The following is an 11,985-nucleotide window of genomic DNA, read 5'->3' on the forward strand; positions in this document are numbered from 1 at the left end:
AACATTAGAGACTGGGAAGAGCATAGTGCCCCCAACATTAGCAGTGAAGTCAGAAAAGCGGAGTATTTGGGGAGGAAGAATACTCGGTTCTGTTTTGGACATGCTGAATATGAGACGACCATAAGACATCCAATTTCAACTCAGGTTCACCTCCATGCTAAGGTATCAAAGTAGGAATTCATAATATCCAAATGGACTTGTGATCTCATCAATTCAGGGGTTCCCTCCAAGGATGCAGACTGTAGTCCATTCATTCTGTCAATATCATGCCACTAGGTTCCTTTGGGGTTGCACCCAACATGCTGGAGGGCCTTCTTTACTCTCTTCCATTGGCCTTCCACATGTCATCCCTTGATACTGTCATACAATCAGCCTCTTGTGTCATACAATTTTTTGATGGTATGCTTTACTCCTGCCCTTTAGAGTTATGCCTTGGTTCTATGCTGCAATCTACTCACACCCATCACGTTCCTTTCCACAACCTTCTGTGTGATGTCCATCTTTAATTCTCTGGAGGCAGTGCTTTTCCAGGTCCTGCTGCCATACAGCAACACTGGTAAAATGTTAGCATTGAAAAATGGGCCTTTCCTTTCATAGGGAGTTTGAGGTCAGTAAAAGCACCCTTTAGTTTCCTGAAACCACCCAACCCTGTCTCCTCTTCAATTCTGAATCCAGCTCTTTGTCCATCTGTATGGTCCATTACAGATATTCATACCATTGACCATGCTCTACAGGGTGTCCATTTCAATCCATGTTGAAAACTAGACAAAAGACATTTCAGTCATTTAATCCAGGGGTGGGGAACCTGCAGCCTCGAGGTCACATATGGCCCTCTAAGTCTTCAAGTACAGCCCTTTGACAGAATCCAAACTTCACAGAACAAATTTCCTTAATACACGGATTTGTTCTGTAAAAACAGTCGAAACGCTGCATCCAAGGACCCAGGAGGCTCCCTGTGACCTTGAGGCCACAGGTTCCCCACCCCAGATCTAATCTTTCTTGTGAGGATGGGCAGGCCAAACTCCACTGAGTGATTACAGATCTTTTGAAGGAGGTTCTACAGTGTCTTAGAGCTTGAGGCAATCAACACAGTATCATCTGACATCAAGACTATCTGGAGGACCAGATCCAGAGGGAATCTGTGCTGGAGCTCCTCTAGCATGGTGGTAAATACTTCCACAAGCATAATTTTTTTTTTTTTATATATGACCTGATGTTTTTTATCAAAGGTCACTGAACAGCATTACTTTCATTTTTATGTTTTCTAAGGAATACTGAATTATATACTATATAGATGGGAGACACCTTATTGTAAAAGAGCCTATAAGGTGGCATTGCATTCCATTGATTCAAATGTTTTCTCATTACCGACAATAAGGTCAATGGGACCTTATATATTCCATGTCTTTCAGGCAATGGTGAGCTAAGATGTTCCTTACTGAATATCCTCTGAGAAGGCCTGATGGCTGCTGGGCTAGAGGTCCAAAAGGAGATCAGGGGTTCATGCTTGAATCAGATTTGGAGTAAGCACAGCTGGCGTGCACACATCCTCAGATGAAGGTTTGGGGACAAACTTACCAACCACAGAAGAAGTGGAGGCTTTGTCACCATAAAGATGACCACTGGGGCAGAGGCCAGAAAGAAAGCCTGGGAGTCCAGACTGAACCAGGTTTGGAGAAGAAACTCTCAGGAAAACATTAAATAGAGCCAACTTGGAAAGAACAAGCTCAGATCTAGATGCTTCCAGGGGGCTTCATCGGGGAGGGGGACTCTTCTCCCAGCATGGCTTTCCTTTCCCTTCCCCCAAACCCTAGGCTGCTTACACAGTCATGGCAGGAAATGCTGAGAACAGCAACAGACTATTCATACTGTTGGTATAAACTAGAAATTATTAACTACAGTAAGATGACTTTCAGGACTGTACTGTCTGACCTCTGTACTGTCTAGACCTCTGACACTGCTGTCTGCCCTGCTAACATACCCTAAGCCATCTTGCCATCCACCTGGTGATGTGTTCTTAGGACTTCCAGGCCTTTCTAGCTGACAAGAAACCGAACTCTTCTCTATGTGTTGTCTCCCCTGTGAGTCGACTGTGAGTTCCTTGAGAACAGGGAAAGTCTTATTTTTTCTATTTGTATCCTCAGAGGGTAACCTAGTGCTTAGCACATAGTGAGCTCTTAAACTCTTTTTCCTCCATTTACTCAATATTTCAGAAGATGAAGATGAGGTAAAAAAAGCAAAATGCAAACTTTAGCAACATTATTGATTTCAACTTGGTTCAAAATTAAAGCTTTTAATTCTACTATCAAGAGTGTTAGAGTCTCTAAGGGGCAGCTCAGATTCCTGACAGAGAAAGAAATCAAGAACAGATAAGTTCTTCCTTTTTGTGTCACTTGCTAATACAAGTGTTCTTGGGTTATTTTTCTCTGTTCCAAACATATGAACATCAACGGGGATCATATAACAGAAGACAACATTTAGTTTTCTCAGCATTCTTAATCTGGGCTTTAATCAACCTCAGTTTCAAATGGTTAACCCAAATAGAAGACTGAAATTGCCAATAATTCAAATAACCAAGGAATTAATTTTTACTGATTACCAACCAGATGTACAGCATTGTATTCATGTTATTCTAAAAGCAATTCAGACATTATGCTCATTTCACATTTCTTATTACTAATCATACCTGTCTGCAGAAAGCCTGCTTGCTTTAATTCTTCAATCACTGGTGATAAATCTTGGCCAATCTCTGCATAATCTATCTTGTTAGTTTTTATCCAAACTTGCTTGCGCTGAAAAAGTCTTACATATAACTTCTGCCCACTTGCTGAAGTGATTAAAAGGGAAAAAATATATTAACTTTCTTCATAAAAATAATGAATATTATGGATTAAATAATAGCTAGCATTTATACAGCAACCTATCATTTGCCAGGTACTAAGCTAAGTGCTTTATATCTCATTTGAACCTCACAACCACACTGGGTGATAGGTACTATTATCCTTGTTTTACAGTTGAGGAAACTGAGGCAAACAGAGGTTAAGTGACTTGCTCAAGGTCACAGAGCTAATAAGTGTTAGAAGCTCAATTTGAACTCAGAACTTCCTAATCCCAGGTCCAGTACTCCCTCTACTGCAACACCTAGATGCTTCATGACTTCCATTATTTTTCAGGAAGGTATATGCAAATATGCTCTTTAAAGTAAAACTGTTTACAAGATTGAATTAAAGTACCTCTTGTAAGATATCTTTCATCTCTTTTCAAAAGAAGTGACAGGATAAGAGGGTTTTGAGCCAGAAAGGAAGTTAGAGATTAGTTCCAACTGTCTTATTTTACAGATGATGAAATTAAGGCCTTTTATTTCATGTAGAAAGAAATTTATTTTTAAGAGGGAATATATTTTACTCAGATTAAAAGAATCTCCTTGCATATGGGGAACATCACTGAGCATAATGGATAGGGCACTGGACCTGAAGTCAGGAAGAGGTGGGTTTAAATTCTGCTCTGTACCTTTACTAGCTGTTTGACTCTAGAAAAGTCACTTAAACTCCTCGACTGAATCATCTGTAAAATCAGAGTATTGGGCTTGATGGCCTCTGAAGTCCTTTCAACTTCTATGATTATACTCCCCATTTGACTATTTCTGAATTCCGAGAATTGAGTGAAGTCATTATATCCTAACTCAATTCCAGCCTCTCCTTGCCTATTGTTATTTTCCTTGAAAGGGATCTTTCTGACTCATAAAACATTAAGCTAGTCTTCTTTGCCTCAACAACTGCTAAATTATAATAGTCTAAAATAATAAAATTTTCAACTTTGCCACTAAACTAAGAAAAGTCAAGTCGGTTCTTTCCTACAAAAACTAAAAAAGGAAAAAAATCTAATTTTAAAAACAGGAACTTTAAGACTTAATTACAGTTACTTAAACCATATAATTAAGTTCCTTTGATATTAAAAAAAAACTGGACAAACATGACTATGGTATTATAGTTTCATCTTCTAATTTCAAGTATAGCTTATCATAGGGATTCTCAAACTTTTATATCATAGACCCCTTTAGCAATCAGGTTAAGTCTATAGAACCTTTCTCAGAATAATGGGGTTGGGTTTTTTTAAATTCTCAATTGACAGATCTAGGTGTCAGATTTATTGAAAATAAAGATGTAACTGTTTCTTCCTATCCAAGTTCCCATATGGATCCTTGAAATCTATCCGGAGACTCAAATTGGGCTATTACAATCTTACCTTCAATTTTTATAGGAGTCCAATCCAAAACTGAACTTTTTTTTTTTTTGGAAATTGTTAGATATTAGTTTAATATCTAGGTATTAGATTTTGTTAGACTATGTTAGAAATCAGACTAGATTTTTGACCATGAGAAAAATCTACAAAGTAATCATAAACCAAAGAAATGACTAGTTTTGAACAAGCATTGTTCTAGGAATCAGGAAACCCTAGTTTTATTTATTAATTTTTTCACTAACTATTTTTGTAATCTTGGCAGGTCACATTCTCTGGGCCTCGGTTTTCTCATCTGCAAAATGAGGTTAAACTATATTATCTCTAATGTTCTTTAGAGCTCTAAGAGTCTATAACCTGTCATAGGAATTAACAACCACACTCCTTTCTCATTTTTGTAAAAGCAACAAAAACAATTAACAGTGGATTTCAAATAACACAAAGAAATGTGATTATAAAAGATCTGCCTTTGAGAGACATGCATAAGAACTAAACATGTAGAACTTTCATTAGGGAAAATGGTCTCACTTCTGAATTATAATGAAGCACACAATCCATTAACTAGTCAAACTGAATTCATGATAATTCTCATTAATTCAGTCTGCACCAGAGTAGAATTCTGAATATTCTTGACAGGATAGCAAACTTGACATCGCCCTTTCTTCTATTATGAGTAAAAGAAGGAAGTAAAGAAGGATGCAGGGTAGATAACAGGGCACAATTATCCCCCAAAGAGATGTTTTCACAAGCTAAGATATAATTAGGGAACACTAAAATGATCACCACATTGAGACCTACAATAGAACTCTTGCTCATCAGCAAGTTTTAAACATTATTATAAACCCTTGCTCAACCACAATATTTAAATATTATTAGCCACTTGTATGGCATCTATGCAAATGTAGGTTACCAGTAAACTAGAGGGTAGCAAGACCCAAGTAAGCTTTTTGCAACTCCAGTGAGATCTCAAGTTGCCTGTAGGCATTCCTTTTATATAAGAAATCTTAAAGTCACTTTTTCTTCAAATTTGGACTATTCAATTCTACTTACAACTGACTTCCCACGAACAGAGAGGCAGGTTCTAACTTTTAAAAACTTATTTTTATTACTGTTATAACACTGTACTTTCCTTTTCACCTTTACTTGAGAGTAAGTCCAATGGTCCATGCTAACTCATATAATATTTGCAAAAGTAGCAGGAAAATTTTTTTAAAAAAGCAAACTTTTCAAACTTTTCTTTTTTTCTTGCTAAACAGAAGTTCTACTTTTCTAAGGGAGATGGCTTTTTTTAAAAAACTGAGTCTGCTTTATGTCAAATATTCTGTATCACTTACTAAAATGAGCTTTCATTATAACCAACTATCACTTATAAGACATGCAATACAATAGAATTAAGTAGGACACTCCCTTACATATGAAGTCCTATGGCCTCTGAAGTCTTTTCATTATCAGGTCAAAAACCTAATAATGAATAAACTATCTTAAGAAGCTACAATCTACTACATAAATATACTCGTTAAGATTCTGAAAGCAAATGCAATTCTGAAAGTACAACTACATTCAACTAACATAGACACATGGTAGAATCTGGAAAAACTGAATTCGTTCCCACAAGAACAAATGGTCTTTTGGTTTTCTCTCTTTGGATACCTGATAGTTTATAAAACTTTGTTAAGATTTCCATATCCTGTTCATCAAAGAGCTTCAGATCATCTTCATTCTCAAAAACTGCTTTTAGTACCATAAGGAAATTCCTAAGGTAATATGGATGTTCTGAAAAATCAGAGGTCAAGTCCATGTTACCACTACCCTGATTTACTTTTTCTGCTTCATCATCAGCTGGCGTCAATTCTGTATAGGACTCCAAAAGTGCAAAGTCATGAACAATTTCATTTTTTAAGTCAATGTGACTTTCCTTCAGAAGTGTTCTTGTGTTATCCCTTTCAGAATAAGTACTTAGAGAACTATTACATTTCACTGCCAAATTAGCTGGTGGGAAAGCATTTTGGGGTGACTCAGCTTGGTTTTCTGAGACAGCAGTCATTATTACTTGATTATATCCAGTTGATTGTACTATACCCTCTCTTCCACTTTTGCTACCCACAACTTCAAAATTCTTCTCTGTCTTAAGAATATTTTCTGACAATTTACTCCCACCAGTTTTATCCATAAAATCAAGTGTGGGGACTAACATTCCACATTCTGGTGCATCCATCTGACTTTTGTTTTTTAATATTTCTGTGTCTTCTAAGGAATATTCAGAAGCAGTACTTTCTTTATTAAAGCATACACAAGGCTTTTCGGAAACACAAAAATTTTCCTTTTGAGATCCACTTCCTAAAACCTGATCTTCATCCATATCTGTGGCAGAGTTGACTTCTACTTCATCAACAGCTAGCGGCATCAAATTTTGTGTCCTCAGAACTTCATGTTTCTCCAGCTTCTCATTTTTAGCTACCAATTTTCTAGCTTCTATGTATCGTCTGGACAATTTTGATGACAGACTTCCCAAAGGAATAATTTTCATCGTCTGAGGTTTCAACTCCTCTCGACTACTGCTTACTAAATTATCATTATCCTTAAAGTATGGACTAGTTACCTGTGTCTCAGCATTTTTTACAGAATCACTTTTGATTGGGCTCAAACTCATCTGTGGAGGTAAAGATTGCTTTGAAGGCCTATATCCTGTGGTTGTTTTGGCTAATTCAGCTGCAGATAAATTTGGATTTACTGAGCTTTCAAAGTCTGTTGTATGAATTTGAACTGCTTCATTATTGTTCTGCTGGCACACTTCATCAATGTGCCTATTTAAGTCATATCTTGGCACCATTTGACCACAGATAGGACAAGCAAGTTTGGCTGGGGGCACATTGTTAAAAAATGAAATAACAGAATTGGATTTGAACAGCTCCTTCTTAGCCCTGGTTTCATTCTTTTGATTTTTACTTTTTGACAAACTTTTACGGGGTCTTTTTCCTTCAGGAGATTTGTCTGACATTTTGAGAACAAGAAATTATACAACACAGATGGCTTCATGTAAAAGTGAATAATCTGAAGTGATAAAAACTGGAATTGTTTTGTTTCGTGTTCTTTGCCTGGACAATTTCTTCTTCCTAGAAGTAAAGATAAGACTCATTAGAAATATGCAGTAATTAAAAGGAAACAGGTGAAAAAAATCAAATGTTTTAAACACTGAAGGACAGAGAGGCTTAGAGGAAGGCCGCTAGATACAAAGGAGAAAATTCTGCCTTTAGCCCCTTGTCTCATTCTGCCACTTACAATAGTTGTAAGACTTTAGCAGCTTCTTTGCCTAAGATTTATTTTCTTTTTTTAAAAAAAAATTTTATTTCTTTTGCTTTTCCATCACCTAAATTTTCCCCCAGTATTCCACTTCTTCCTTCCCCCCAGAGAAGTAACCTTTATAACAAATAATTTCTTTAAAGAAAAAGAGGAAAGAGAGAAAAAATCCAGCAAACCTGATCAATACAATGAAAAAAATCTGAACTCCTGTGGAGCCTCTACATCTGCAGAGGAGTCAGAGGCGGCAAGAACGAGTTGGTCCAGGGGATCCCTAATACTGCTTCCAGTTCTACAATGTAATGATGCTCGATACGTAAATGTAAAAACTGCCGGCTTATTGAGGGCTTTAAGAATCATGGGATCAGAACATTTCTAAGCTCACACCGCCTGAGGGTGATCAATAGGAAGGTTCTCCTTACGTGCCATAAGTCGGTCACACAGACTTTCCCCAAGGCCTTTCTTCTGCCCATTCTCTGGAGCAGCACAGAGGCAAAAGTGGAACTAAATCCTTATTCTGGCTGCTGGCGCTCATCGAGCATCCTCGGGAAAGCTTCCGGGCACAGCCCGCAGGACTGAAAGGGGGAAAGGGCGTTCGGGTGTGAGTGCTCCGGCCTGGCACCCGCAGTGCCCGGGCACCCGGGGCCCTCCCAGCTGGATCCCTAACACGCGTGACCGTGCTGAGCCTCCAGAGAGCGACTGAGAAGGCGGGGTCCCCCCGCAGCCCCTGGGGGCGCTGTCTACACGAGGAGCCCCCTTCCTTTCCTTTCTTAGGGGGCACAGGGAGGGACGGGGCCCACGTTCCGATCCGGCCTCGCACCCGGCACGGGCGCGGCACGTGGCCAGCGCTTACGGAATTGGCACGAGGCCTAGGGAACACTTGTGGGGGGCTAAGCAGCTTCCCCAAGGGGGGAGCGCCTCACTTCTGTCCGTGCCCCCAAGGACGAGGCACAGTAAACAATAATGAATGTTTACGAGGGTTTTACAGACAAGGAGACTGAGGATCACGGAGGAGTCGGGGCGGGGGCACGGCTGCACTGTGGTCGGTCTCCCCCGGGCCTGGCACGGATCGTGGCCCAGGCCGGCGCGGGCTCTCCGGGGAGGGGGGCTGCCCAAGGCCCAGAAGGACGGTTGGGGGAGGGGAGGGGGCCCGAGCGGGAGCAGAGCCGGCTCCTCGAAAGCGCCCGATGCGCGCGCATCTCCCACTACTCTCCCCACTTCCCTCCCCCCGCTCTGTCGCGAGGGAGGGGGCGATGAACTCTCCAAAGGGAGGAGGAGATCGACAGAAGCGCAGGGGTTAGAAGAGGCCGGCATCAGGCGGCTTCTGCCCCGCGGTTTCCCTTTGCTCACCTGCTTCCCCGCTCCAGTGCTCCCCAGACATCCTCAATCTATCTCTTTCTCTGGGCGTCTTCGACCGCGCAGGCACAACAGGAGGAGCGTCGAGGGATCGATCCCGATTTAAGCCTCTGGCTGGAGGCTGGAGTTTTCCACTCGGGAGTCCGCTAAAGAGTTTTCTCGGCACTCCCCTCTCCCTCCTCCTGAACTGCCACGTGGGGCGGTGGAGAGAGGGATGGGGATTTAATCAGGAAGGTACGAGTTCAGATCCGGATGTCACATGGCAGCACCCACTTTCGAAGTAAAGGCTTGGCATCGTAAGCCCCTAGCAGACGCTGGCCCCGCCTTGGGGTAATGGGTGCCCCGTACAGAAGGGTCCAGGCCGCGCCCGGAGACCTCAGCTGGCCCCTGCCCCCCAGGGTTCAAACCTTAAAGCATTCCACGTACCGTATATGTCCCGTGCAAATGCCGCTCAGACGTCCAGGGCGCACACTTACTACCCTGGGTTTCTTTTGCAGCTTTTTCTTGGGGCTCGGGATTTGAACCCACCACCTTACAGGATGGCCTGGAGACCTAATGACGTCATGAGCAAACCTGCTCGCTGAGTGCGCCGGGAGGGAGCGCGGCCGGCCGGCCTTGGCCCGTCTTCTTCCGGATGACCTGGCCATGACAAAGTGAACTCAGCGTGTCCGACTGCGGCTGACCAGGCCGGCGGGAGCTGGCGATGCCCGCCGGGGTGGGCGCGGGCAGTCGTGGTCCTGCCCTCTGCCTTGACTTTGCGCTGTCTCCACTCTGCTGTGCCCTTTCTGAGGCGGCACGCCGCGCTGAGCGGTCCTGCGCCGGTGTCGGTGTCTCCGGGGCGGCACGCTCAGACCCAAAGGTCTTGAGAGTGTCCTTGTCCGGCTCCGTCTGACCCCCGCGCGGCCGCCGGCCCCTGCGGCCGCCCGCCCCTGCGGACCCCCGCCCCTCCGGACCCCCGCCCCTCCGGACCCCCGCGCGGCCGCCCGCCCCTGCGGACCCCCGCCCCTGCGGACCCCCGCCCCTGCTGACCCCCGCCCCTCCGGACCCCCGCCGCTGCTGACCCCCGCCCCTCCGGACCCCCGCCCCTGCGGACCCCCGCCCCTCCGGACCCCCTCCCTCCGGACCCCCGCCCCTGCTGACCCCCGCGCGGCCGCCCGCCCCTGCGGACCCCCGCCCCTCCGGACCCCCGCCGCTGCTGACCCCCGCCCCTCCGGACCCCCGCCCCTGCGGACCCCCGCCCCTCCGGACCCCCGCCCCTGCGGACCCCCGCCCCTCCGGACCCCCTCCCTCCGGACCCCCGCCCCTGCTGACCCCCGCGCGGCCGCCCGCCCCTGCGGACCCCCGCCCCTGCGGACCCCCGCCCCTCCGGACCCCCTCCCTCCGGACCCCCGCCCCTCCGGACCCCCGCCCCTCCGGACCCCCGCGTGGCCGCCCACCCCTGCTGACCCCCGCCCCTGCGGACCCCCGCCCCTCCGGACCCCCGCCCCTGCTGACCCCCGCCCCTCCGGACCCCCGCCCCTGCGGACCCCCGCCCCTCCGGACCCCCTCCCTCCGGACCCCCTCCCTCCGGACCCCCGCCCCTCCGGACCCCCGCCCCTGCGGACCCCCGCCCCTCCGGACCCCCGCCCCTGCGGACCCCCGCCCCTCCGGACCCCCGCCCCTGCGGACCCCCGCCCCTCCGGACCCCCGTCCCTCCGGACCCCCGCCCCTGCTGACCCCCGCCCCTCCGGACCCCCGCCCCTGCGGACCCCCGCCCCTCCGGACCCCCTCCCTCCGGACCCCCTCCCTCCGGACCCCCGCCCCTCCGGACCCCCGCCCCTCCGGACCCCCGCCCCTGAGGACCCCCGCCCCGCCCCTGCGGACCCCCGCCCCTGCTGACCCCCGCCCCTCCGGACCCCCGCCGCTGCTGACCCCCGCCCCTGCGGACCCCCGCCCCTCCGGACCCCCGCCGCTGCTGACCCCCGCCCCTCCGGACCCCCGCCCCTCCGGACCCCCGCGTGGCCGCCCACCCCTGCTGACCCCCGCCCCTGCGGACCCCCGCCCCTGCGGACCCCCGCCCCTCCGGACCCCCGCGCGGCCGCCCGCCCCAGGGGTTCTCCATAGAACGGTGCCTCGGGGGCGGACACACGAGGGCTCGCCCGCCCTGCCTGCGCTCCCGGACCGGCTTCCTGGCTCCTTCACCGACGGCTCACATCTCCAAGCGGAAAGCAAGGCTTGGTCCAAACTTGCCTGCTTTTCACCCGGGTTTCGGCGCCACCGTCCTGACTGGACGCTCATTTCTGCGGGTTTAGGAGCTGTGACCACCGTGATCACGTTCGGTTCAGAGACGCCCTCCGACCCGTGCTGGGGGTGGGACTGGATCCATCTCTCGGTTTCCTCGACTACAAAACAGAAATATTAGCACTTTCCTCCCAGGATTATGGGGAGATCTCCCTTAGCGGCGTGGCTGGGGCGCACAGGCTCCATTTAAGTGCTTGTTCCTGGGCCGCCAGTCACTTACCTATGATCGGTAGTGAAGAATCAGCTTTAATACCGGTTCAAACTCCGTATCAGATTGTGAGGAACTGGTTGGATTTCATCACGGATCTCGTGTTCCTTATTAGAACATATTAAATGTTTTTTAATTTATTATTGTTTGTTGAATTGGATCAGAACTGTGGGAGGAAGGTGATTTAGGTGGCATTAGAACAACCTACTTTTCCAATAAATTGCCACCCTGCCTTTAATTCGCTTCCTTTTTTCAGTTCCCTCTGTCCTCCGTGGATCCCAGGTACAGATTTCTAACTGGCTTAATTTAGATTCCTTGGGGTTCAGGTGAGAACCCAGCAATTTTGAAAACAAGGCAGTTTTCAACTCCAAGAACTGAAACCCTCCCTAATAAAGTGCTCCAGAAGTGCAATGAAGGAGAATAAAATGTTTTTTAAAACTCGAAAACCACGCTTTGGTCCCTCCCCATTAAGATCTCCACATAAATCAATCTGTGCTTTCCCAAAGCCATAAACTGTATTCTTTGCCTTGATCAATGACTTTGCACACACATCTGCCATTAAAGGCAGGTCTAGGTGAAGCTATGGATGCCTCAGTACCTCATCT

The 11,985-nt window shown here is 47.0% G+C and overlaps 1 protein-coding gene across 1 annotated transcript in view; it reads right to left on the bottom strand.

The window, feature by feature from the left end:
- Positions 1-8,533, bottom strand: part of FAN1 (FANCD2 and FANCI associated nuclease 1) — a 39,508-nt gene extending 30,975 nt beyond the window's left edge. Inside the window, exons 1-3 of the mRNA XM_072616672.1 lie at positions 7,959-8,533; positions 5,890-7,352; positions 2,687-2,827 (exon numbers count right to left, since the gene is read on the bottom strand). Of these exons, the coding sequence (XP_072472773.1) occupies positions 2,687-2,827; positions 5,890-7,237 (1,489 nt within the window). The 5' untranslated portion in view covers positions 7,238-7,352; positions 7,959-8,533. The remainder of the gene's footprint in view (positions 1-2,686; positions 2,828-5,889; positions 7,353-7,958) is intronic.
- Positions 8,534-11,985: the final 3,452 nt, after the last annotated feature.

This window comes from Notamacropus eugenii, chromosome 1, assembly GCF_028372415.1.
Source record: "Notamacropus eugenii isolate mMacEug1 chromosome 1, mMacEug1.pri_v2, whole genome shotgun sequence".
Classification (NCBI taxonomy): Eukaryota; Metazoa; Chordata; class Mammalia; order Diprotodontia; family Macropodidae; genus Notamacropus; species Notamacropus eugenii.